The sequence below is a fragment of the Crocodylus siamensis genome, chromosome 5 (assembly GCF_052110815.1).
Source record: "Crocodylus siamensis isolate JL-2025a chromosome 5, ASM5211081v1, whole genome shotgun sequence".
Taxonomy (NCBI): domain Eukaryota; kingdom Metazoa; phylum Chordata; order Crocodylia; family Crocodylidae; genus Crocodylus; species Crocodylus siamensis.
In genome coordinates this window covers 188,498,955-188,522,885 of record NC_143399.1, presented here as the reverse complement: position 1 = coordinate 188,522,885, position 23,931 = coordinate 188,498,955, and the positions used below count along the sequence as shown (strand labels likewise).

Genomic DNA, 23,931 nt, shown 5'->3' with positions numbered 1-23,931 from the left:
CAGGATATCTATGAAAAAATACATTTTTATAATATGGAGCTGATAAGTTTGGTATGGGTGAATCCTTATCTACAGCAGCTACCACTTAAACCATGTTAAATATATCATGATTCTAAAGGTAACTTTGTCACCACAGTAGCACAGTGCTAAAGCTGCACCCCCTGAACATCTAAAATAAAATATATTGTAACAATGTTAAGTACTGTGAAACAGATGTGTTTTATGGAGGTAGTAGGGGGAGTGGTAGGACTGGGTAAGATCGGGGATAGCAACTGGTGGCTACAACACAATGCTACATTCTAGGCACCTCGTTACTAAACTGAAAATAAAGGAGGGAATTAAAACAAAACACACTTCAAATGTAAGGGTTTGCAGGGGGTGATTCTTGAGAATAGCCTAGATGTGGAGAATGCCTAAACAAAAAAAACAAGGACTGAGTGAGGACAGGGAAAGACTAAAGTCTAATAGCTTCTGAAAGCTTAATTAACCAAAGAAGCATCAATTCTGTAGGATGCCCCAAGCAGGTAAGAACTGTGAGATTAAATAGGTGTCCGGACCAAATTTTGAATGTATGCTGGCAACACAAGAGTTAAGTTTGATCATGCAGACAAGCAGGCAAGGCCTATGGAAAATTCCACAGCGGGGGCCCAGCATGTGCCCCCTGGGTGACCTGTTGGCTTGTCAATCAAGCGTGACCTGCTTTTCCACCACGCGCATGCTCAGTCATATACAGAATCTAATCAGAGGCATGCTCAGTTTGGCTAAGAGCATGACTTCACAGAACTAGAAAATTCTTCAGAGCAAGCAACCTGATTGGCCACTTGGTTGCTATAAAGGGCTTGTGAGCCCCCACCTTGGGGTTCTCTCTGTCAGTGTGGTGGTGGGTGTGTGAGGGGAGACTGTGCTCGACCTGTAAGCAGAGGCTGCCTTGGCAGGGACTGTGAGACAGGGAGAGATCGATCCAGGGGGCAGAGGCTGTGGCTGCAGGGACTGCTTTTCTGGAGGGCTTCAGGCCCACCGGTCTCCTCCTCTTTGCGACTTGGCTATTCGATTCCCCTTTGTTCTTGTTTTTTCACGACTTATTTGACTCGTACCCGTACTGATCTTCCAGCTACCGAACTGATTTTGGCACCGATCCTGACCATGATTCTGATCAACTCGACTCACCTCGACTACGGCTTCGTTTCACCATACCCAGCACTGACCTCGGCATTGTTCTTCATCGACCTCGGCACCAATCATCCGTTTGTCCATCTTGGACTGGCATCACACCGTTCACTGAGTTACAGTTCTGTTGTTCGTATCCCGTTAATGAGCTGTTGACCAGCCCTGGGACTAATGAGTGGGCAGCCGCACCTATCCTTTGGGGTAGAAAGTAAGGGCTCACTTGGGAACCCCGTGGGCCAACAGACCCCTTCGTTGTTCGTTTGTTTTGTAACTGGAACCAAAGCAAGTGTCTCTGCCTACGCTCCAGAAGCGTACGTAATAAATCATCTTGTTTTGAAACCGCACGTGTCCTGTACCGCTCAGAACTCCTTGCTGCTAATCCCGCCTGTTTCGTTCTTGAACCACCCGGCCCACCGTGACCTTGGGGCCTTTACTCCCCGACAACAGGTAAAAAGAAAATGCAGGTTAAGGGCTTAAATGTAAGGAGAACAAGGGTTTGTCGAAGAGTCACCTACGGAAGTGGTGAGGGCAAGGCAGGAGCCAAGTGAGATGACTGGAGCAGGTACCACCCTGCCCACAAGTGACACATCCTGCCTGCCTGCCTGGTGCACCATGCTGCTCTGCCTTCCCTCTGAACTCCATCCTGGGATTTTAACGAGCCTGCTGGGACCAGCCTATGAAATACTGGAGTGAAATACTGGAGTGTCCTCACCAAACCATGGTCAATCCTACATGGCTGAATTGATATAGCACAATGGTGCATGAGACTTAGTTGATTCTAACTATGTGTCTGTTTAAAAATCCAAGACTATTTCCTGGAACTGAATGGCAGAGAAGGCCTAAGAATTTTGTAGACAGTGTCATGCTAGCATTCAGAAGTACAGGAAATGAATTTTGGGAGGTTTAGGAAAATTTCTTTGAAATAATCTTACCCTAAAATAGAAATAATTGCAAAAGAACTTTGGTGCATTGCAGTACTGGGGACTGATTAAAGAAGCAGGTTAATTTATTTAGTAAAATGCCCTGCTCTCTCTTCCTCCTTCTCTTTTTCATATAAAAATACCCGTTTGCTTAGACTTCTCGGGTGTGGGTGATCATATGTCCTGGATTGGCTAGGACAGTCCTAGATTTCAGAGGGTGCCCTGGTATCCCAGCAACCGGAGAGAATTAAAGCAAAAGTCCTGAATTGGTGGGAACCTGGCTACACGTGCCCAGCTTCTGAGTCAGGAGCCAGGCATGTGTGGGAGGGTCCAGGCCAATCTGGGACTTTTGCTTCAGTTTTCTCCAGGGCACCCAGTCAATGGGCTGCTTCCTGGTCCAATTCCACTGGTCTGAGAGTGCAGTCGCTTGCCCAGTAGAGTGCAGGGGGAAGGGGGGGCGGGAGCTGCAGGGCTGGTGGGGGAGGCGGTGCCCACATCCAGCAATAGCTGGGTTCACAATGAGTAAATTAAACTGGGTATGAAGGTGCTTTCAGTAGAAAACAACAGGGTTCTATTTTATTCCACATATTTTTGGATATTTTTCTCAGTTGCAAATAAACCTACTCAAAGAAGATCTGGAGCAGCAGTGAATCATAGGTTTGCCTCTCAAGCTCAGTTATTTTTGTTCTCTTTATATGGGTGTTCAGTGTAGGCAGGCTCATCTTTCAGCTGGATTGGCACAGACAGCATCTGAACTTTAATTCCTAAAGGTTCTTATACTTCTACTAGCCTTTCTCCTTATTTACGGCAAGCATGTCCAACAGCTTGCCAAGCCAGGGAGCTAGAGACCACGAATGCTAAACTATGGTTATTCCATATTAAATGAAATACAACAAAATGTAGATTATTTTTTGTGTGTTTTAAAGTATAAAGCACCTGCAACCATTGCTTTGTGTATCACCAGAACCAGAACATTTCATAATTAGAAACTAAAATGGGAACTGTTGAAGAGATGTCCTTATGTGAAACATTTTTTGGCTTTTTGCTATTGCAACAGATTGGCAGTTGTATCTCCGGTTATAATTATAATTCACAGTGCAATAGATGCTGGAAGTCTACATCATGACATGCAAGCTCATATTCAGAGGCATGCTAGGAAGAGTCATTCAGATTATCATTACTAACATTTCAGCTAATTCCAATTAGAAAGATGCATTCTTATATTGTGTTTTTGAGGAAGTTGGTAGAGTTGATCTACCAAACAGACCTGATGGTCGTCTTTCTGTAAAATCTAGTACATTATGTAAGGATAGTGTATTCACTTTTGACTTACAACTCGAGAACATAAGCACATCCATATAAATGTGGGTTTATTTTATAATCTAACAGTCCTTGCTGGCATCAACTCAGTCTCCCCCCTCCCACAAACAGGTTACACTGTAGTCTTTCATATATTCAGAAAGTTGTCCTTCCCACACAATAAGCACTCAAGACAAACAGCAGCCCAAATATTTTGCTACAGCCAAAAATGCAACACAAATAATATTAGTTTTTAACATCATAACCTCCCGCTAAAGAAGTTTAACAGGTTACTCACCGTAAGTGAGAATGTACAGTGGTTTCCCATTTGTGTCCATAGTGGTTAGGCAAGGAGCTTTTGGTGAAATGGTCCCCCATCGCTGCAACGCTGCTTCTAGAGAGGGCGGCCAATTTGTAACTACACCCAATTGTTCCCCACGCATAGCCAACATCTGAGCTCCCTCTGGCTTTGGTTGATTTGGATCTGGCTGTTGAACTTATGATTATGAAAAGATATAGAGTTACCAAATAAAATTCTCTACTGTTGTTTATAACTGCAGAACCAAGAAAATACCTTACTTTTGTAAAATAATTTGAACACAGTAAAATGTTAAAAGGTATGAAGGACACAATGGTCAATTTTGTATATCAGCACTGCACCTATGTGAATAACTTACGGAGAAGTATAGTAAGATAATTTCCTCTTAACTTTCCTTCCTTCAGCAATTAATAAATATCTCAGGAATGCATGTGCTTAGCCTTACACTTACTATACTAATAATAGAAAAAGGAATTACTTATTCATGCTACTTTATGCAAAGTTACTCTTCGAGAAAGACAAAAACTGTATCTATTGAAAAATCAACAAGGTAAAGATGCAAGATGGAAAACTTGTTTTTTCTTTGAGAAAATGTAGTAATCAAGTGAACCACAGAATTATTAGAAAATGGAAATAACTCATCAAAAATATACCAATTAAAGTTACACTCTATTACAATGTTTTGCTATAATTTTTATTAAATCAATGTAACTTGCAAATCTTTATATTCAAAGCATAAAGATAGTCAGCATTGTAAATCTTTAAATAAAACTATATATTCATTGACTTCTAGGTAGTATTTTCAGTACTTTATTGACCAATATTTAATATATTCTTCCAGTCTTACTCTACTTCCTTCATAACTGGGTCTTTCACATTGATCCAGCTGTATGAAAGGAAATGATGTTATACACAGTAAGTGTTTTTAGGGCATAGGCTTTTCCTCTACCTTTCCTGATGCACAAAGGAAGAGTGAACTCTAACCACTCTATTCTACATGCAGGGCAAACAATGTGGATCTTTGATTTCACTGCACTATTTTCAAGTTCATCATAAACAGAATCTGTGGTCACCACCACCAAGGGTTTACTTCACTCTTACAAAGCAAAATGGTGGAAGACAAATGAAGAAACATTTTACAGTGGGTGAGAAAGGTTCCCAAACCTTTTGAAAAACAGTCATTTTACCTTCTAACAATTCCTCAAAGTCATCTACAAAGAACTCTCGTAATGGTGGTCGTTTAGGCCGTTTTAGGGTATTGACCAGCTGTTGAATCTTTGCTGACACTCTGCTGCTCACTGGTACTCCTGCAGAACAGGGATCAATGGAGATATCAGTAGGCTGCTAAGCTGCATGCCACCACATGGTAAGGGGGAAGGGGATAAGAAAAAAAAAAAAGACTACAAGAGTGGAAAGAGACATTGCCCTTGTGCCACCATAGCAATTTTTATGGTGGCACAAAGGCCAAGCAAACAGGCATCCATGCCCCATATTGCATCACAAATACCTAAAATTTGGTGCCACGACATAGGTGGTAACAATTTCTGCCACTATTTAGCGGTAGACATCTGTTTGCTTTAAGGTACAAGAGCAAGGGCTACCCCGAGCTGCCCATGCTCTTTAGCTGCCCCAGGCAGTTGCTCCTAAGGCTTGAAGGTCCCAATCCTGCATGCCCAGGAATTCCCCTTCAAGATAGCACCTCTCAAGCCCCAGGACTGCTTGCCTGGCTTTCCCAGCTTACAGACGTGCCCTGGGGACTCTCCCTAGGGATGTCTCTTTAAGAGGGAACTACATCACCCATTATCCCACAACATGCATTTCACGCAATCAAGTGGATCAGCTGTGTTGGGACACATCCCGTCAGAGCTGATCCGCTTGGTGATATCTATTTCTAGCCATTCTGCAATGCCACCACAACTACAGTTTCATGCTATATACTGACTCAGCATTAAAGTATTCAACATGAAGACGTACAGATTCATGCATCAAAAGGAACAAGCAAAGTCTGCTTTAAATTTAAAAACAAAAAACAAAGCACATACACAATGTCAGAGTCAATTTGTTTTAAGTTAGAGGGAAATAACATGCAGATTTGGGAAAAGAAGCACAGTAAGTACATGTTTCCTAGAAACAAACTTCAGAAATCTTCTAGATGGCTCTGGTGATGGCTAGCAGAAAAACAGAACTCAAGCCATGGGCTGCTCTCTCATCTACTGGCCAGATCAACACCGCCTAATTAAATAGCTTTCACCTCACTGCAGCTGCAACTAGGGATCCAGTCAGCAAGAAAACCAGGCCACAGATGTTTTTCAACTTCCTATTTATTTTAGGTTGAACTGGCCCATGCTTTTCTCATGCTACTTCATATTAACTAACACTGTGATCCTCACAGTGAATTTCATTGGCCAATAGGTAAAGGTGCTTAACTGCAAAAGTAACAGCAAAATACAGTTCCAAGTAAAGGCCACTGGGCACTTGTATAATATGATCCCAACAAGTACCTTCCCCTTTTCTTGTTCTAGACCGAGCATCTCACCTCTGCAACATAGGTGGCTCCTGATCTAGCCTCCCATAGCATTGCCAATGGGTCACCTTCCTGCCCCTTCTCAAGGGCTGGCTCCAATATTTTTACTATATAATACGAATTGTGCTTTTCATAGCTGAAGCTGTTAAGCATGTACATAATACACTTGGTTTCAAAATCCCCCCCTTTGCCAGAATCATGTTTAATCCATTTTAGGAAATGGAGCAATAAGGAAGGTTTTACAAATAACTGTTTTTCAAAACACTACTCAAAACAAATTTTTTGCACAAAAGTAACTTTAAGATGCACCCTCTTGGTATAGCCTATATTAGGCCATTTGAAAATGGAGTAGTAGCTTTTCTTCTGCATGCATAGTAAAAGTCAATTCTAGGGTATAGACAGACTTACAGATGTGTGTCCAGGGACTTCTTGTGCCAATTCACAGTATTTGTTTCCTGTGTCCACTCCTACCTGCAGCAAGCAGGAGCTAAACCATAGTCGTTTAGCCTTGTTTCATTCATCCATTCAATTTAGTATGATTTTTTTCATCTGTCCATACCCCAGAGGAATTTTCAACTTTATTTTGCTGAAGTTTGCAAGCAATTTCTAAAGGAATCAGCTCTACTGATAAAGAATCTTTTCTCTATCTTGATTTCACATGTACCAGTTGATTTTAGGACTTATAAAAATACTATACCTGCTGTGTGGCCAAAGAAAACAAGGAGCAAGTGTGTACAATAGACCATTCAAGAGGAGGAAGTCACAATATTTAAGAGAAAAACAATTATTTGTGACATACCATCACCAGTTTCCATAAGTTCAGCATTGCCATACTTTGGTGCCACCCGTGCTGTGGATCCTTGTGGCCTTTCTACTTGTATTGAGTGCTCTGAGGTGTAGGTGGTAACATCTGGAGGGGCAGAATGATTTTCTGTGAAAAATAAGTTAACAGGTTTAATCACATCTCTCTAGATATGAAGGGGAGAAGAGGGCTGGGGAAACAGAGGAGAGATACCACTTGTGTTTTCTTATACAACTCCTGAAAAATTCTTAACGGCGAGCTTTTATGTCAATCCTAGCTATGCAGCTGCTCCAATAAAATTTTCACTCACAAAATTCCTTGCTTGTTTTAAAATTAATACATTCATAAGCTGCCCAGAAAATTGTGTCCCACCTCAGCTGTCAGTGCCTAACATTTCTGAGCTTTTAGACATCTAAAGAATATAAGCAAAGAAATACAGCGTGTGACATTATCAGGCTGTTGCCCCTTCCTCCTTTTATATTTAAGCTAGATTGAAGTTTGTGGCCAACTCCAGTTAGAAACAAACCTAAACATATACACTTCTGATAGATTATGTCTTCAATAATCAAAATAGAAGAAAATCACAACATGTTAAGTTCCAGCACATAAAATTGGCAATGTAAACCAGTTTTATAATCTCAGCGTTCTGATTCCGACAGTTTTAGTTTCCAAAAAGAATGTACTGGTGCATCAACATTTTTCAATCAAGGTATGATGGTGAAATAAATCCAGAAGAATGCAATAGAATTTAAAGAAACATGAGTGTTACATTGTGCGTGGACGCTTGCTTGATTACTATTTTTAGACTGAGCTATTTCAATTCATCCACAAAAACGTTCTTGCCTTCCAGAAAGCAAACATGATTTGATCTGACTCATGACGTTGCTGAACAGTTCCAGAAAACTAATCTTCCTTTTTCACAGCTTGGTAACTCAGCATGCTTCCGCAGCTTATTTTCAGATGTTCTAAAGTTTGACTCTGTGTTACCTACAGATTTGCAATTTATTCCAAGTTGCGTCAATGGATTTTTTCCATTTTTTTAGCAGCACTAGAGTAGGTAGACAAACTCAATTAGTGTTTAACAATGTTTCTATTTAATAAAATTAATGATCACCAGCAGTCTTCAAGATACAAAAATAGATAGAACCTTATACTATTTCCTTTAAATGAAAAAACAAAATCAGATTGATGAAGACTGTATCAGCCCTTTTAAAATGGCAAGTATTCTGGATAAATCAGTTTGACACCACTATTTAAAAATATAGTACATTTCCCGCAACTACACTTGCAAGTTGCTCATAACCTTAAAGTTTTTACCCTCTTCTGAGTTTTGTAATAGAAAGATTTGCTTATACTTTTTATATAGAAATTCAATCTGTGAACAAGTTGAAAGTATTGTATTTCCACTGTCCTAAAATGCATGTATAGGCCAAATAAATGCAAAATAATTATCCAAGATGAATACACATTCTAGACACCATCTAACATTATATTACAATTGCATGACAAGAACATTAGAGGTGATTAACATAGGTGATTAACATTCTTGCTATTCAATATAAAAGTAGATGTTCCCTAAAAACCTTTTAGTTTTCATCCAACTTGTCCAGTAACTATCCTGCATATACATTAGCACAACATGGAAACATGCACAGTGCTTCTTAAAAGTGTTTCTAAAGGCTTGTAAAGAAACAATAATTGATAGTACATATCAATAAATGTATCATTTATAAAGTTATTTTATTGAAAATGCCAAAGCAAGTAGCTTTACAAGGGGACAATATATTGCTCTTTTCTTGAGTTCATGCCCATCTAGTTTACAGCTTCAGCTTCAATAACCATCTGATGCAGATGGGATGCAGACAGGATTTTTGGGGCTCAGAGGACCCTAAAAAAATCTGATCAATTAATACGCAGTAAATGCCTTGTGCTCAAAATGCACATAAGAAATCTCAGGAGGTTCAACAAGGACACGTGCAAAGTCCTGCACTTAGGATGGAACAATCTCATGCACCAGGACAGGCTGGGGGCTGACTAGTTGGGCAGCAGCTCTGCAGAAAAGGACCTGGGGGTTACAGTGGACAATAAGCTGAATATGAGCCCACAATGTGCCCTTGTTGCCAAGAAGGCTAGAAGTATACTGGGCTGCATTAGTAGGAGCGTAGCCAGAAGTAATTATCCCCCTTTATTTTGTACTGGCGAGGCCACATCTGAAGTAATGTATCCAGTCTTGGGCCCCCCACTATAGAAAGGATGTGGACAAGTTGGAGAAAATCTAGTGGAGAGCAATGGAAATGTTAGGGAGCTGGGGCACATGACTTCTGAGAAGAGGCTGAGGGCACTGCAGAAGAGAAGACTGAGAGCAGCCTTTAACAAGTGGGGATTACAAAGAGGATGGAGCTGGGTTGTTCTCAGTGGTGGCAGATGACAGAACAAGGAGCAATGGCCTCAAGTTGCAGCAAGAGAGGTTTAGGTTGGATACTGGGAAAAAACTGTCTCACTAGGATGGTGGTGAACTACTGGAACGGGTTACCTAGAGAAATGGTGGAATCTCTATCCTTGAAGGTTTTTGAGGCCTGGCTTGACAAAGCCCTGGCTATAATGATCTAGTTGGGGATGGTCTTGCTTTGAGCTGAAGGCTGGACAAGATGAACTCCTGAGGTCCTTTTCAGCTCTAATTTTCTATGATTCTGTGAATTACTTCATCCGTGACTCATTCTCAGGGCAATATTTGGTCATTCTTACTTTTATAATCAGTGACTGAATTATCCAATAACTGAGCCAATCAGAAAGCTACACATCTGCTAATACACTGGATAGGAGATTATGACTAAGAACATAATTAATTTTAATATATTATTGATATAAGAGAGTATTTTCTGAAGCTGGGTTTAAAATGTCAAGTAATAGATAACATTTTAACAGTGGTAAGCTTAAGATTGTGTGCAACAAATCAAATACATGTTTTAGTTCAAGTATTTCTTCCAAACTTTGATACTGGGATAATTTAGGCAGTGATGACAAAGTATGCTGATGACAAGGCAGTGATGACAAGGTCAAAGCAATGTTAGCTGGGTCCAGATACCATCCCATGGGGCATGGTGATAAGTAGGCTGTGAAATAGTATTGTAAAGGTAACTTCAGAACTTGTAAACACAACAGTATTAGACTATCCCACAAACCACTCTCATTCTGACAGATTCATTAGCACAAGAATTAGAAACAAAAAGGGACACACAAAAAATTACTGCTTTGCACGTCTGGCTCCCCTGTGGAGCCCAAGGCTTGGGCAAATGACCTGGAACTACTGATGATACTTGCACGCAGCAGTAACTCCTCCTGTCCAAGTAAATCTCCTTGTTATTGGGTGCATGCCGTAACAGCAATAAGTAACTGCAATATCACTTCCAGGAGAAAACATAGTTCTTGGAAGAATGGTAGAAGAAATGCAGCTCCACTTGGATTATCAGGGATCTGCAGTGCATGCGTTCTGTTTCTGTACGAATGAAGATCAGAATAATGTGCCATAAATATCTTCTCCTATCTGTTTGTTGTATCCACCTCTGCTCTCTTGCCCTTATACTGCTGTTTAAATCATTGTCTTTCCATTTCTCATTTTCTAAAATGCTCCACTTCTGCCAGGGTTACTGAACTGTCTGGATTAACGCCTCCCCGCCCCCTACCCTCCCACCCCATAACAGTGAAGTACCATACAGAGGCTGCTTCCATCTGTTCCTTTTCCTTTTGTGAATAGTCTTCTTGCTGGACAGCCTACAGCAGCAGTGTCAAGTGCACCTGTCCCACCCTCCCTTGGCAAGATCCAGACAGCGGAGTTCTTTGAGTGCTGGATCCTGAATGCAGGGCTTCTTGCAGGCCAGATCTGAATGTGGCAGTGGGAACTGTGAGCGTTACTATAGCTGTTGCTTGCCGCCCCCCCCCCACAACACACATCCCCAGTGTGGTTCTCTACCCCAGATATCAGTAGAAAAATTCCCAACTCCGCCAAATTCCCAACTCTTCTAGGAGCCCCCTAAACCATATCCAGTAGACAAGTCCCCTAGCCTATGGCAATCTCTCTCACAATGAAGTGCCACCACTGGCTAGTCTGTCCAGAATGCAAGTCAAATCCCTGACAATGAAATGTAGCATTTATTCAGATAGGAGGGTCTAAGCTAAGCCACTGATGCAATCCGTATAATATCTGCCCAGCCTTCGCATCAGATAACCTGAAGCAGCGTTTGAGTTTCAGAGTTAAGAATAATGAACCTGACACACACATTGATGAAAAGGTAAGGGCAGTGACAGCTGTAAGACTTCAAAGCCTTTCTTCTACAAAATATACATCTTTGCGTTATCCTCTCTTCCCATCTTTTTCAATCTTCTTGCGTTATAAGATCACAGCCTGAACAGCTGCTCTCAGTTAAGACTCTAGTTATTCCTGCCACTGGAATTATATAATTTACCACCATTTTACCAAGGGAAAAAGAGATAGTAGCTCAGTGCAAATTCATTTAAGAGAGATTATGACATACTAACTCAGTCCCACATTTGGAGAAGAAAGAGCAGTCACAGAGTAATCTCTTTGTGGAACTAATGGAAGTATTGTACAGCAGGCAATCACAATGCTTCCAGGGGCTCCGGAGAACCACCATTACTTTCTTCTGACAGGCCAGCTCTGTTGGCTGATGTGGACAGGATGCTTAGAGCCACGGCTCTACTCATTCCGAGTTAACTGAAGTTCTTCTGGCAGCACATTGTCCAAGCAGCGTGCAACACCATAAATCAGCTCTGTGTACCACTGTCAGAATGCAGAAGAATTTGAAGAGCATCACAGAGGTGTCGGCTATGCCTTGTGGCACATGTTCACATATTAATTTTATAAGAAACCTAAGTTGCCTTTAATTTGGAAAGAGACCCTTGATTTTCAAATGGAAGACACGTGTGAGGCATAAAGAAGCAAGACCAACACCATTTAAGTTACTTAACCCTTTAGCCTGTACTTCAAAGAGAGAGCAGCCCCCCTGGTTAATATGCTGATTTGCTTGTTCAGTGGCAAGCTGCCTTCAGTCTGTTTTGTGCTCTTCTTAATTAAATAGCCTATTCCCTTAGAATACCAGAAATTTCTTGGCCAAATTATATGCTCGCCAACTTTCAAAGTCCATTTTTAATGACCCTTCACTACCAAATATCTTTTAGCAAGGCCCTCTTTATAATATAAAAGCATAACAGCTATTTCAGAGAAACTCTTAACATTAGGCAACTGCACTGCACCGAACACATCTAAGACTTAAGCAGGAAGTACAACTGACATGTACTTACTGTCTATTCAATTATTAGACCCTTCCTATTTTGTTTTGCTGTGCACATATTACTTTTACCGCTCTTGATATTAAATTCTAGTTGCATTCAGTAGCTGACTACCTTGGAAAGGAGCTCATTTTCTTAGACTAAAAACTGGGGCTTTGCACATGTAAGCATTGAGAAGAATATTTTAATTGCATGCTGTATTAGCTTTATGGAAGAGCATCTGTGCTTCAGAAAAGCTTATTTTTAAAGATGCAAGCTTACGTGGGTACATGTTTCCTTACTTGGCCCCCACAAAGTAGTCCCATTCTAGCCTTGACTCTGGTTGTTTTGGCACGGGTACCATTGTTGTTCTGCAGAAGTATTTTATCTTTTTTTAAAGCATTTTTTGCTGCCACTTAATATGATATGCAAATATGTGGTGGTTGCAGTCCTTCGATATAAAGATGACAGTTTTCCAATAGACAGAGAAGTCATCAGTGAGTCCATAGATGACTGAGGAGGCATCTGTGATCTTCAAGTTCAACTGAAGATGCGGCAAACACATTCCATGACGAAGGAGTACAGCTTGGTGATGTCAGGTCACAGCTCTTTCTCTGCATCTCTCTCATCTACCCACCTCCATATTGAGGTAAGTTTGCTCAAAATGGATGCCTTGTCATATATCACAGCACCATTGGTCACCATGCAGTGCTCCAGTCTCATGGGTATTGATTGTAATATAAGACAGGATATTTAAAAGTTATATGCAAGTCAGGAGACATTTCTAACTCCTGGTGTAAAGAGAGTCTTTACTATCCCCTTCCACCCAACATGCCTGACCCATGCCCGACTGTCTCCTTCCACACAACTTGCCCTGAATAATGACACATGCTTTCGTGCAGGGGACTTGCTTGGGCAGGATGGGCTACACCTCTCTCCTAAACGCAAATGTGTCTTCTCTTTCAGGTTTGCTGATTTTGTGCGGAGAGTTTTAAACTAGCTTTGCCGGGGGATGGGGCCACAGGAAGACTTAAGGACACCTCCTGAACAAGACAGGTGACATATGCAAGGAGTACCCAGGTACGTAACAGGGGTCCAGATAGTCTTGAAAATCGGGGGGTGGCACATGGAGCAATCCAAGGCCTTAAATGCCTCTATACAAATGCTCATAGTATGGGGAATAAGCAGAAGGAACTTGCCCTCCGAATAGCCTGTTCAAACCCAGACATAGTAGGGCTCACAGAAACCTGGTGGGAGTCATCCCACAACTGGGTGGTTAACGTTAGGGGTTATAGGCTTTACAGGCCAGGTAGAACAGGAAGGAAAAGCAGGGGTGTGGTACTCTACGTCAAAGAGCAATACACAACCTCTACCAGCAGGATGGGGTCAGAGGAGGAGCAGGCTGAAGTGCTCTGAGTCAGGATACAGTGGGGTTGTGGGGAAAGGGACTTAACAGTGGGGGTCTACTACAGACCTCCAAACCAAGGGGAAGAGCTGGACCGTGAATTCTCAGGTCAGCTTGAAGAGGTACATAAGGCTAGGGATGTAGTTGTCACTGGTGATCTAAATTACGCAGACATCTGCTGGGAGGAGCAGTCAGCCATCTCAGGCTGCTCATGGAGGTTCCTGGCTGAGATACTGGACCTCCACTTAACCCAGGAGGTGCACAGTCCTACCAGGAGGAATGCCCTGCTGGACCTGGTCCTGGCCACAGATGACCTGGTAAGAGGGCTCCAGGTCCTTGACCACCTGGGCGACAGTGATCATCGCTTGCTTGAATTCATCATCCAGCACAGGGTGTCAAAGGCCTGCAGCAAAACGGTAGCCCTAGACTTTAGGAGGGCCGACTTCAATGAGTTGAGAAGATTAGTGGGACAGGCACTGGGGTCCTCGAGAGTAGGGGAACCCAGTGCCCATGATGAGTAGTTGTTCTTTAAGGAGATGATACTCAGAGCCCAAGGGGTGACAATCCCAACAAGAAGCAAGTGGGGCAAGAGTGCCCAAAAGGCCCCCTGGCTCACCAAGGGCATTCGTGAATGCCTGATTGCCAAAAAGGAGGTGTACACCTGGTGGAAGGGAAGGGCTATCACCAAAGAGGAGTATGCCTCCACTGCTCGGGTCTGTAGAGGGGCTGTTAGAAAAGCTAAGGCAGATATGGAGCTAGGGTTAGCATCAAGGATCAAAGATACTAAAAAGTTATTTTTAAATATATAGGGAGAATGAAGAAGGCACCAGGTAATGTGGGGCCCCTGCAGGATACGCTTGGCAATCTGGTGGTTGCACCAGAGGAGAAAGTAGACCTCTTCAACAAATTCTTCGCCTCCATTTTCTTGTGCAGGGACCGGGACTCCCTGACCAAGATTCCAGATGGACTTGGGAGAAATGCCACCCAGCCTAAGGTCAGGGAGGAACAGGTTAGAGAGCTTCTGGAGGGGCTGGTTGTGTTCAAACCAGCAGGTCTAGATGCTCTCCACCCCAGGGCATTGAGGGAATTGGCAGGGGTTATTGTGGGGCTCCTGGCATTACTATACGAGCACTCATGGTGCTCTGGCCAGGTGCAAGATGACTGGAAGAAAGCCAACGTGATCCCCATCTTTAAAAAAGGGAAGAGGGAGGACCTGGGCAACTAAAGGCCCATTAGTCTTGTTTCAATCCTGGGGAAACTGTTTGAGAAGATTATCAAGGGGCACATCTGTGATGGGCCAGCAGCAGGGATGACGTTCAAGGGCAACCAGCACAGTTTCATTAGGGGCAGGTCCTGTCAGACCAACCTGATTGCCTTCTACAATCAGGTCACAAAAGCACTGGATGCAGGTGTTGCAGTGGATGTAGTCTTTCTGCATTACAGCAAGGACTTTGACACCGTCTCCCACCCCATCCTCATTAAAAAACTAGGTGAGTGTGGCATTGATGTCTACACAGTCAGATGGACTGCAAATTGGCTGAGGGGTCATACTCAGAGGGTAGTGGTGGATGGGTCTTTTTTGACCTGGAGGGAACTGGGCAGTGGAGTCCCCTAGGGCTTGGTCCTTGGGCCCGCACTATTCAATTTCTTTATTAGTGACTTGGACGGTGAAAAGCAGTGATAGGGTGAAAAGCAGCCTGTTTAAATTTGCTGATGATACCAAGATTTGGGGTGAGGTGGGCATGCTAGTAGGGAAGGACAGATTACAGCAGGACCTGGACCGGTTACAGGGGTGGGCTAATGAAAACAGGATGGGTTTCAATACTGACAAGTGCAGGGTGCTGCACTTGGGCTGTAGGAACCAGCAGCACACTTATAAGCTGGGAAACTCCCTTCTCGACAGCACGATTGCAGAAAGAGATCTTGGAGTCATCACTGACTCCAAGATGAACATGGGCTGGCAACGCGAGGTCACAGTCAGTAGGGCTAACCATACCTTGTCGTGCATCCACTGATGCATCTCAAGCAGGTCCAAGGAGGTGATCCTCCCCCTCTATGCAACACTGATCAGGCCGCACCTGGAGTACTGCATACAGTTCTGGGCGCCCCACTTAAGGAGGGATGTGGACAGCATTGAGAGGGTCCAGAGGAGGGCCACCCACATGATCCGGGGACAGCAGGGCAGGCCCTACGAAGAGAGGCTACGGGACCTGAACCTGTTCAGCCTTCGCAAGAGAAGGCTGAGGGGGGATCTAGTGCCATCTGTAAATTCACTAGGGAGGACCAGCAGGGTTTGGGAGAGACCTTGCTCCCCCTAGCGCCCCCCAAGGTAACCAGGAATAACGGCCACAAGTTGTTAGAGAGTAGGTTTAGACTAGACATCCAAAGGCACTACTTCACAGTCAGGGCAGCTAGGATCTGGAACCAACTTCCAAGGGAAGTGGTGATGGCTTCTACCCTGGGGATATTTAAGGGGAAGCTTGATGTCTACCTGGCTGGGGTCATTTGAGCCCTGTTTCTCTCTCCTGCCCAGGGCAGGGGGTCGGACCTGATGATCTACAAGGTCCCTTCCGACCCTACTTCTATCAATCAATGAATGCTTAGTGTGAATTAAAAAGTGCTTTTACTTCCTCTAAGTTTTGGGAAGTACCATATTTTCTTGCATAGCACATGCCCTCAAATAAGACATGCATCTTGTTTTTGGAAGGCAGAATGTACAAAGAAAGATTGTTCCAAAGTCATGGCCAACTGTGACAGAGGAAGTACTCTTGGAGGACGCAGGTGCGTCAACATGAGATGCTTAATGCGCACTGAACTAACTCTGCTGCGCATTAGTGCAGCTGCCATAAACCATGGTAATGTGCTAATGCGTCGTAGACAATCTGATGCACGTTAAATGTTACACAAAAAGCATGCACCGGCACTAACGCACGGTAGCACCGATTACAGTGCATTAAGTTTAGTACATGTAATAATAGATGTATTCATTAATGCAGAATTCCAGCACACTAATGAACGTGGACACGCCCAGAATGTTCAACAAAGCAGCATCCGAGCATCCCAATGATGAGGCAGCACGAACTTCCTGGAGCACCAATCATCTTCCACAAAGTTATATAGCATGCCATGGAAACATGTAGAAACTGTCTCCTGGGAAGCTATGCTTCCTGAAAACATTATGTTCCCAGGAGTTCTTACTCCATATCACACAGGTTAGGTCCCATGCCATGCCTTTGCAGGGGAACAGAAAGACTGCTAGTTTTTAACTGTAAATAGTTTATATAAGTTCCTATAAATGAAGTGCCATCAAGCCTCATGAAGATCCTATCAGCAGCTCACTTGCTGCTTCAGGCACAAGCTACAGTGCTCAGCTGTGAAAGTTAACACAGGACTCTGCCCTTTCTGTCTGCAAGCCAAACACAAACAGCAGCCATCTTAGTAGCTGCATGGCTTTCTTCTTTTCCAGTGCAGAAAAAGCAGCTTTCCTGCTTAAGCTGAACACCCCAGTATGGGGGGCTGATTCTGAGGGAAAGGTGCGAATAAAGAAGAATACAGTGAGTCCAGAAGAATACAGCGTAGATCAATGAAGGTGTGAAAATGATGACCTCTTCTAGAAGTACATGAAATAGTGATCCAAAGATGAACTATTCCCATTAGAGAATTTGTACAGTCCCACTGAGTTGATCTGTGCTTTTACATTCAAATCTTGGCCAATATAATTTTAATTAATATCCTAAGTTGAACTGAAGATATTTCTTGCAGTTTAAAGGAAAGATCTAACAGTCAAAACCTAGAATAAATTTTCAACAGAAATCTATTCTATGCAGAAGCATCACAAGGTTTTTCTGCAGGTCGGGGAAGCAGAGGAAGGAATTATACTGACCACTGGAGAGAGAGGGAGACTTGTTACCTGCTTGGACTCTTCTCTTTGTGTGGGCACTGCTACTACTACTGCTGCTGCTTAACAGCCTGGGCTGTACTGCTGCTGCTGAGGGACAGGCCATGAAAGCCTCTTGGTAGGAGGGGGCCATGCCAGTACCCTCTCTGAGTCAGCACCCAGGGCTAGTCCCCTGCTCACCCCACCCTAGTTATGCTACTGATCCTATACTATATCTTTGGACGCAACGGAGCATCAGCAGTCCTAATTAAATGAAGAATACTGTATAGCATTTAAAGCACATAATAGCTTATGCAAATCGCCCAAATGATCCTCAGAGCTAAACTCTGATTATATTATAGCTAAAGCTTTTTATCACATCCTCTCTCAGGACTGCATTAGGGTATTTAAACTGGAAAAATCTCCCTTTGATTCCTTGATGAGCTCTAGAGGTCAAATCCCTGTTGAGATCAGAATGGAGGTTTTCTTTCCTTTATGGTTGTGAGGGGTTTTCAGAATTTCCCCGTAAATTGCTATTTATCAAAATTAGCTTTTTCAGGATACGATACAGTCTGTCCTAACACATTTTAGACGACATCTCCCTTACAGGCAGATCTGTCTTTGGAGAACAGCAGCCTCCTGTTGTCATGCCCTGAGAATCAAAGGAAGCATGCCATAGCAACTGAGCGCGGAGTGGAATTTGAATCCCTTCCATTCACACGCTCTACCTCCCACGTTCAACAGCACCATCACAACGTTCAGGAAGGAACAGCTCACCCATGTAGAACCTCACCTGCTTGTTACCGTCTATGCGAGTTAGCCTCCTTTTAACAGAGATTTCTATGATGACGGTAGATACCAGTTCTCAGAACACAGTCTGAATCCAAGCTTAACATATGCTCATATTATTTAACAGATATGAAGTCTCACTCATGCCTGATATAAAAAATGACCAACCAACTGCTATGTTAGTAGTACATTTCCAAAACAGATTAGTGACTTTGGATGCTTAACTTAAGATAACTCTAAGGAATCCTTATTTTCAGGTAGTGCTGAACCCACAAAAAGGATGACACCGAGACATTGAGAAAAAAAATCATTGCTTCTATAAAGGGGTATCTTCTGGTTGGCAAAAAATACTAGAGAGAGAAGGATTGATATAATTAAAGAGGTATACTTCTCACTCCTTGAAGTCCTGGCCTCTTAATTTAGTTCTACTTATGTTACATTATTATTTGAAAATTCAGAATGATAATAAGAGGAGACTTACTATGCTAGATTTTAAATTACTGAAGTGTCACATAATAAAAAAACTGTATTTAAAGAAACAATGAAATTTGGGGGAGGGGGTCAGTATGGGTGGGTGGGTGGGCATGTGTGCATGCGTGTAAGTGGGCATGTGTGGGCAAGCATGTATGTGTGCACACATGTGAGTAATGCAACCATTTGGTGTTTGGATAAATTTAACTCTCTATGCTATAGTTTCCTGCTGTTCGGAAGTGCATGCCTTTCTAAAACAAGGTCCTGGACTATTCATTAAACATGAATTTAAGAACACAATACAAATGCCTCTCCCAACTGTGATGCTGTGTTTTCAGAGCCTAGAGGAAAGGATTACTTATTTGATAATACAGGTGTCACATCAAGACATGGTGGCAGAAGACGAAGGTATAAAGACTACTGTTCCAGCACATGAAACTAGAAGCATTTAAGATGCTTTCATTTACTGCTTTATAAAAGCTGGAAAGCTACTTGCAACCTATAGTTTTTTTCCCTTTTGAACAAGAAAGTACATAAAAGCCTCCCAGTAACCTGCATCCAATTTATCACCACACCATCGCCCTGAAAAGTTTGCCACATTTACTCCAGGATTTTCCTATATCTGTACCAAATGTGTGCAATAAAATATTCTGATACAGAATTGCAACAATAGTCTCTCTGAAGCAGATTTAAGGAATTAAAACTCCCACAAGCTATGTAAAATGAGTAATAGCCATCCAGACTGTTAGAATTGGTAGCAACCCTTGTTTACCATTTGGCTGCTTTTAACAATTGTTTCATTTAAGTGATGGTTTCAACATCAATCATTCAGAAATAAGTAATACTTATTAATCTTAGTGTGTAAGGGAAAGCAAGAGAACTAAAAGAGATTTAGTTAGTTACTTCCCCACGTCCTTGTGTGACAAGCTATTTAGCAGAATTCACAGATTCGTTGAAATCTGACAGGGCCATGCCAGAAGCGCTTCTGCTATGGCCTCGACCTTGCAACCTCTGGACTGTCAACTGGGCACGTTGGTGCCCACACTACCCCAGCCCCAACAGCCTGCTAGCAATATTGATAATACAGCTCTAACAACCCCCTTTCCACGAGTTTTTCCTTCATGTTGTATATATAGTCAGATATCCAAATCTAATCTAATCTATGTTATCATCAGTTAGAGATTTAAACAAAACTAAAAGCTTGAAAACATTCTGATAATGGGCTTAGTGTAAACACAGAACTACAGAAAACCATGCAGCCTGGGAGTACAATGCAAATGCTGTGGTAGTCTGGGAAGACTGTATACAAGCAAGCAATTCCTGACAATGCTCAACCTAATTCCTTCTGTTAAAATATCCTAATCCTAAAGTATACTTTTTTTAATTTAGTGCAAGTCATACAAATGAAACTTTGAACAATTTGGGAGCTAAACAGACCCCTTGTGTCAAGTGGAAGTTTACCTGAGAAGTTTCAGAACAAATAAATAGAAATGTTTCTCCCTAAACTGTGTTAATGAGAAAGAGGAAGAAGGGAGAAAAAGCCCAAGAGACCTTTTTACAGACAACTGCATCCAAATTTCAAATCTGTAACACCAATCAAATGTGGCAATAGACATCTGTTAAATCAAAAACAGCAGGCTGAAAACAAGACTGCAGCTGGAGTACCATGTCCAGTTCTGGACACCGCACTTCAAGAAGGATGTGGATAACCTTGAGAGGGTCCAGAGGAGAGCTACTCTTATGGTTAAGGGCCTGCAGGTAAGATGCTACGAGAAGAGACTGAGGGACCTGCATCTCTTCAGTCTCAGCAAAAGGAGGCTAAGCGGTGATATCTTGTGGCCGTCTACAAATTCGGGAGGGGTGGGGGGCACAGCAAGGAATAGGGGACACTGCTTACCAGGGCACCCCTTGGGGTTACTAGGAACAATGACCAAAACTGATGGAGAGCATAGTTTCATAGTTTGTAGGGTCGGAAGGGACCTGAGCAGATCATCTAGTCCGACCCACTGCCATGGCAGGAAAGAGTACTGGGGTCAAATGACCCCAGCTAGATGTTCATCTAACCTCCTCTTAAACACCCCCAGGGTAGGAGCCTGCACCACTTCTCTTGGAAGCTGACTGTGAAGCCAGCCCTGACTGTGAAGTAGCGCCTTCTGATATCTAACCTAAACCTACCCTCTGCCAGCTTGTGACCGTTATTCCTGGTCACTCCTGGCGGTGCTCAGGGAAACAGTGACTTCCCCAATGCCTGCTGGTCCCCTCTGACTAGTTTATAACAGGCCACAAGATCCCCCCTCAGCCTTCTCTTGTGGAGGCTGAACAGGTTCAGGTCCCGCAGCCTGTCTTCATAGGGCCTGCCCTGTTGTCCCCTGATTATACGAGTGGCCCTCCTCTGGACCCTCTCGATGCCGTCGACATCCCTCAGATTTACATTAAACATTAGGAAACATGTCTTTACAGTATGGGTTGTCAAAATCTGAAATGGGCTTCCAAGGGAGGAGGTGCTCGCCTCTACCCTGGGGCTCTTTAAGAGGAGACTGGACAAGCACCTGGCTGGGGTCATCTGACCCCAGCGCTCTTGCCCAGGGTGGGGGGTCGGATTCAATGATCTACTAAGTCACTTCTGACCCTAAAAATCTATGAAATCATGAAATCTAAGACATACTCAAAGAAGTGATTTACTAACCTATATGCGTTTGAGCCATAACATCAGCTAGCCTGTGTGCAGCACCACTGCCTCCACTTTGTGTTGAGGAGGAGGAAGTAGTAGATGTGGTCGAGCCATGGATCGCTTGACTGATCCAATGTTCCATGTTTATACTCCCTTGGCTTGAGGTGGGAGTTCCCTGGGAATCGCCCTGTACAGAGCCTTCATCTTCTGAGCCAGAAGAGGTATCTGAGAATTGAAAGCAAGTGTCATTATTTGTAATGCAAATATATAATGCTTTTATTCGTGAACAGAATGAAGGCATATTCACATAACATTAAATAGATAATTGCAGGTCAACACACTTTGCTGCAGACAGATAGAATAAGAAAAACTCGTACAACTAAAAATAATGCAAGTGAATCAGTTGTTACAGGACACAGGGTTTTCCAGCAGCGAAACTGCTGCTACTGCTCTTTTGCTACAGAAACAAAATTAAGATAATAGACACTTCTTCATGTATATTTTGTTGTTTGGATCAAAGATTTCAAAGCAGTTAAAATGAATGGGAAAATTCAGTTACAGAGGCAAGGTACAAATATTCAAAAAGCTTGAGGCGGTATCGATCTAAGTTACGTGGCTTTCTCTATGTGGTGCATCTTAGATTGATAGTGAAGAGAACGCACATTCGCACTTTGTGGGGGAGGCAACTCTTACACCAGGCTCTGCCATTTTTAAGCCAGTCTGTGTGCACTGAACTTCTGTTCTGTTAAAGGAATAGAAGAAGGTCCAATCACTTATGCCAGTAAAGGTATAATGTCTGTACCTGGCCAGAAGGCATAAATCACTTGCCCAAGGTCACACCAGAGAGATAGTGGCAAACTCCTAGTTTGTGTTCTAGTAATAAAGGCCAAAATATTCATAGTGAACTTTCATTCACAGCCATATCATAGTTTAATAGTTAGTAGGGTCAGAAGGGACCTGAGCAGATCATCAAGTCCGACCCCCTTCCATGGCAGGAAAAAGTACCGGGGTCAAACGACCCCAGCAAGGTGTTCATCTAGCCTCCTCTTAAAGACCCCCAGGGTAGGAGCCAGCACCACTTCGCTTGGAAGTTGGTTGCAGATCCTAGCTGCCCTGACAGTGAAGTAGCGCCTCCTGATGTCTAATCTGAATTTACCCTCTGCCAGCTTGTAACCGTTATTTCTAGTCACTCCTGGTAGTGTTCGGGAGAACAGGGACTCCCCCAATGCCTGCTGGTCCCCCTGACTAGTTTGTAGCTAGATCCCCCCTCAGCCTTTTCTTGTGGAGGTTGAACAGGTCAGGTCCCGTAGTCTCTCCTCATAGAACCTGCCCTGCTGCCCCGATCATGCGAGTGGCCTCCTCTGCACCCTCTCCATGTAGTTCACATCCCTCTTGAAGTGCGGCGCCCAGAACTGGACGCAGTACTCCAGCTGCGGCCTGACCAGTGCCACATAGAGGGGGAGGATCACCTCCTTGGACCTACTAGAGATGCATCTGTGGATGCATGACAAGGTATGGTTGGCCTTCGTGACTGCATCCCCACACTGCCGGCCCTATTCAACTTGGCATCAATGATGACTCCAAGATCCTTTTCTGCCTCTGCACTGACGAGAAGGGAGTCCCCCAGCCTGTAGGTATGGGGCTGGTTCTTCCTCCCCAGGTGCACCACCTTGCACTTGTCTGTGATGAATCCCATCCTATTCTCATCCGCCCACCCCTGTAACCTGTCTATGTCTGATTGTAGCTTATTCCTCCCTTCCAGTGTGCCCACATCCCCCCACATCTTAGTGTCAACAATAAATTTGAACAGGGTGCTTTTTACCCCCTCGTCCAAGTCACTGATGAAGATGTGTTGAACAGTACAGGCCCCAGGACCGAGCTCTGGGGGACCCCACTGCCCACATCCCTCCAGGTCAAAAATGACCCATCCACTACCACTCTCTGGGTGCGGCCCTCCAGCCAGTTGGCAACCCATTTGACTGTGTAGGTGTTGACACCACAGTCCCCCAGTTTTTTTTTTAATGAGAACAGGGTGAGAGACAGTGTCGAAGGCCTTCTGAAAGTCCAGAAGGACTATGTCCACTGATACCTCTGCATCTAAGGATTTGGTGACCTGGTCATAGAAGGCCACCAGGTTGGTCTGACAGGACCTGCCGCTAATGAACCCATGTTGGTTGCCCCTAAGCATAATCTCCCCTGCTGGCCCCTCGTGGATATGCACCAGGATAATTCTCTCAAAAATCATAGATTCAGTGACTATTAGAGTGCATTTGACTCCTAAAATATTTACATGTAAGCAAGTGAAAGAGTGGAAAAAAGTGAAACAGGCCTCTTCTGTGGCTTGTGTCATGCTCTGATAAGCGAAAAGCTGGCAGCTCAAATCTGAGTATGAACAAGTGAT

The 23,931-nt window shown here is 43.4% G+C and overlaps 1 protein-coding gene across 7 annotated transcripts in view; it reads right to left on the bottom strand.

Moving 5' to 3' along the window:
* Nucleotides 1–23,931, bottom strand: part of DIP2C (DIP2 acetate--CoA ligase C (putative)) — a 470,493-nt gene that overhangs the window by 146,210 nt on the left and 300,352 nt on the right. For all 7 annotated transcript variants that reach the window (XM_090047544.1, XM_090047545.1, XM_090047547.1 and 4 more), the window contains 4 exons: nucleotides 21,546–21,755; nucleotides 7,029–7,160; nucleotides 4,893–5,012; nucleotides 3,685–3,882 (listed from right to left, as the gene is read on the bottom strand). In XM_090047544.1, coding sequence (XP_089903670.1) covers nucleotides 3,685–3,882; nucleotides 4,893–5,012; nucleotides 7,029–7,160; nucleotides 21,546–21,755 — 660 coding nt within the window. The remainder of the gene's footprint in view (nucleotides 1–3,684; nucleotides 3,883–4,892; nucleotides 5,013–7,028; nucleotides 7,161–21,545; nucleotides 21,756–23,931) is intronic.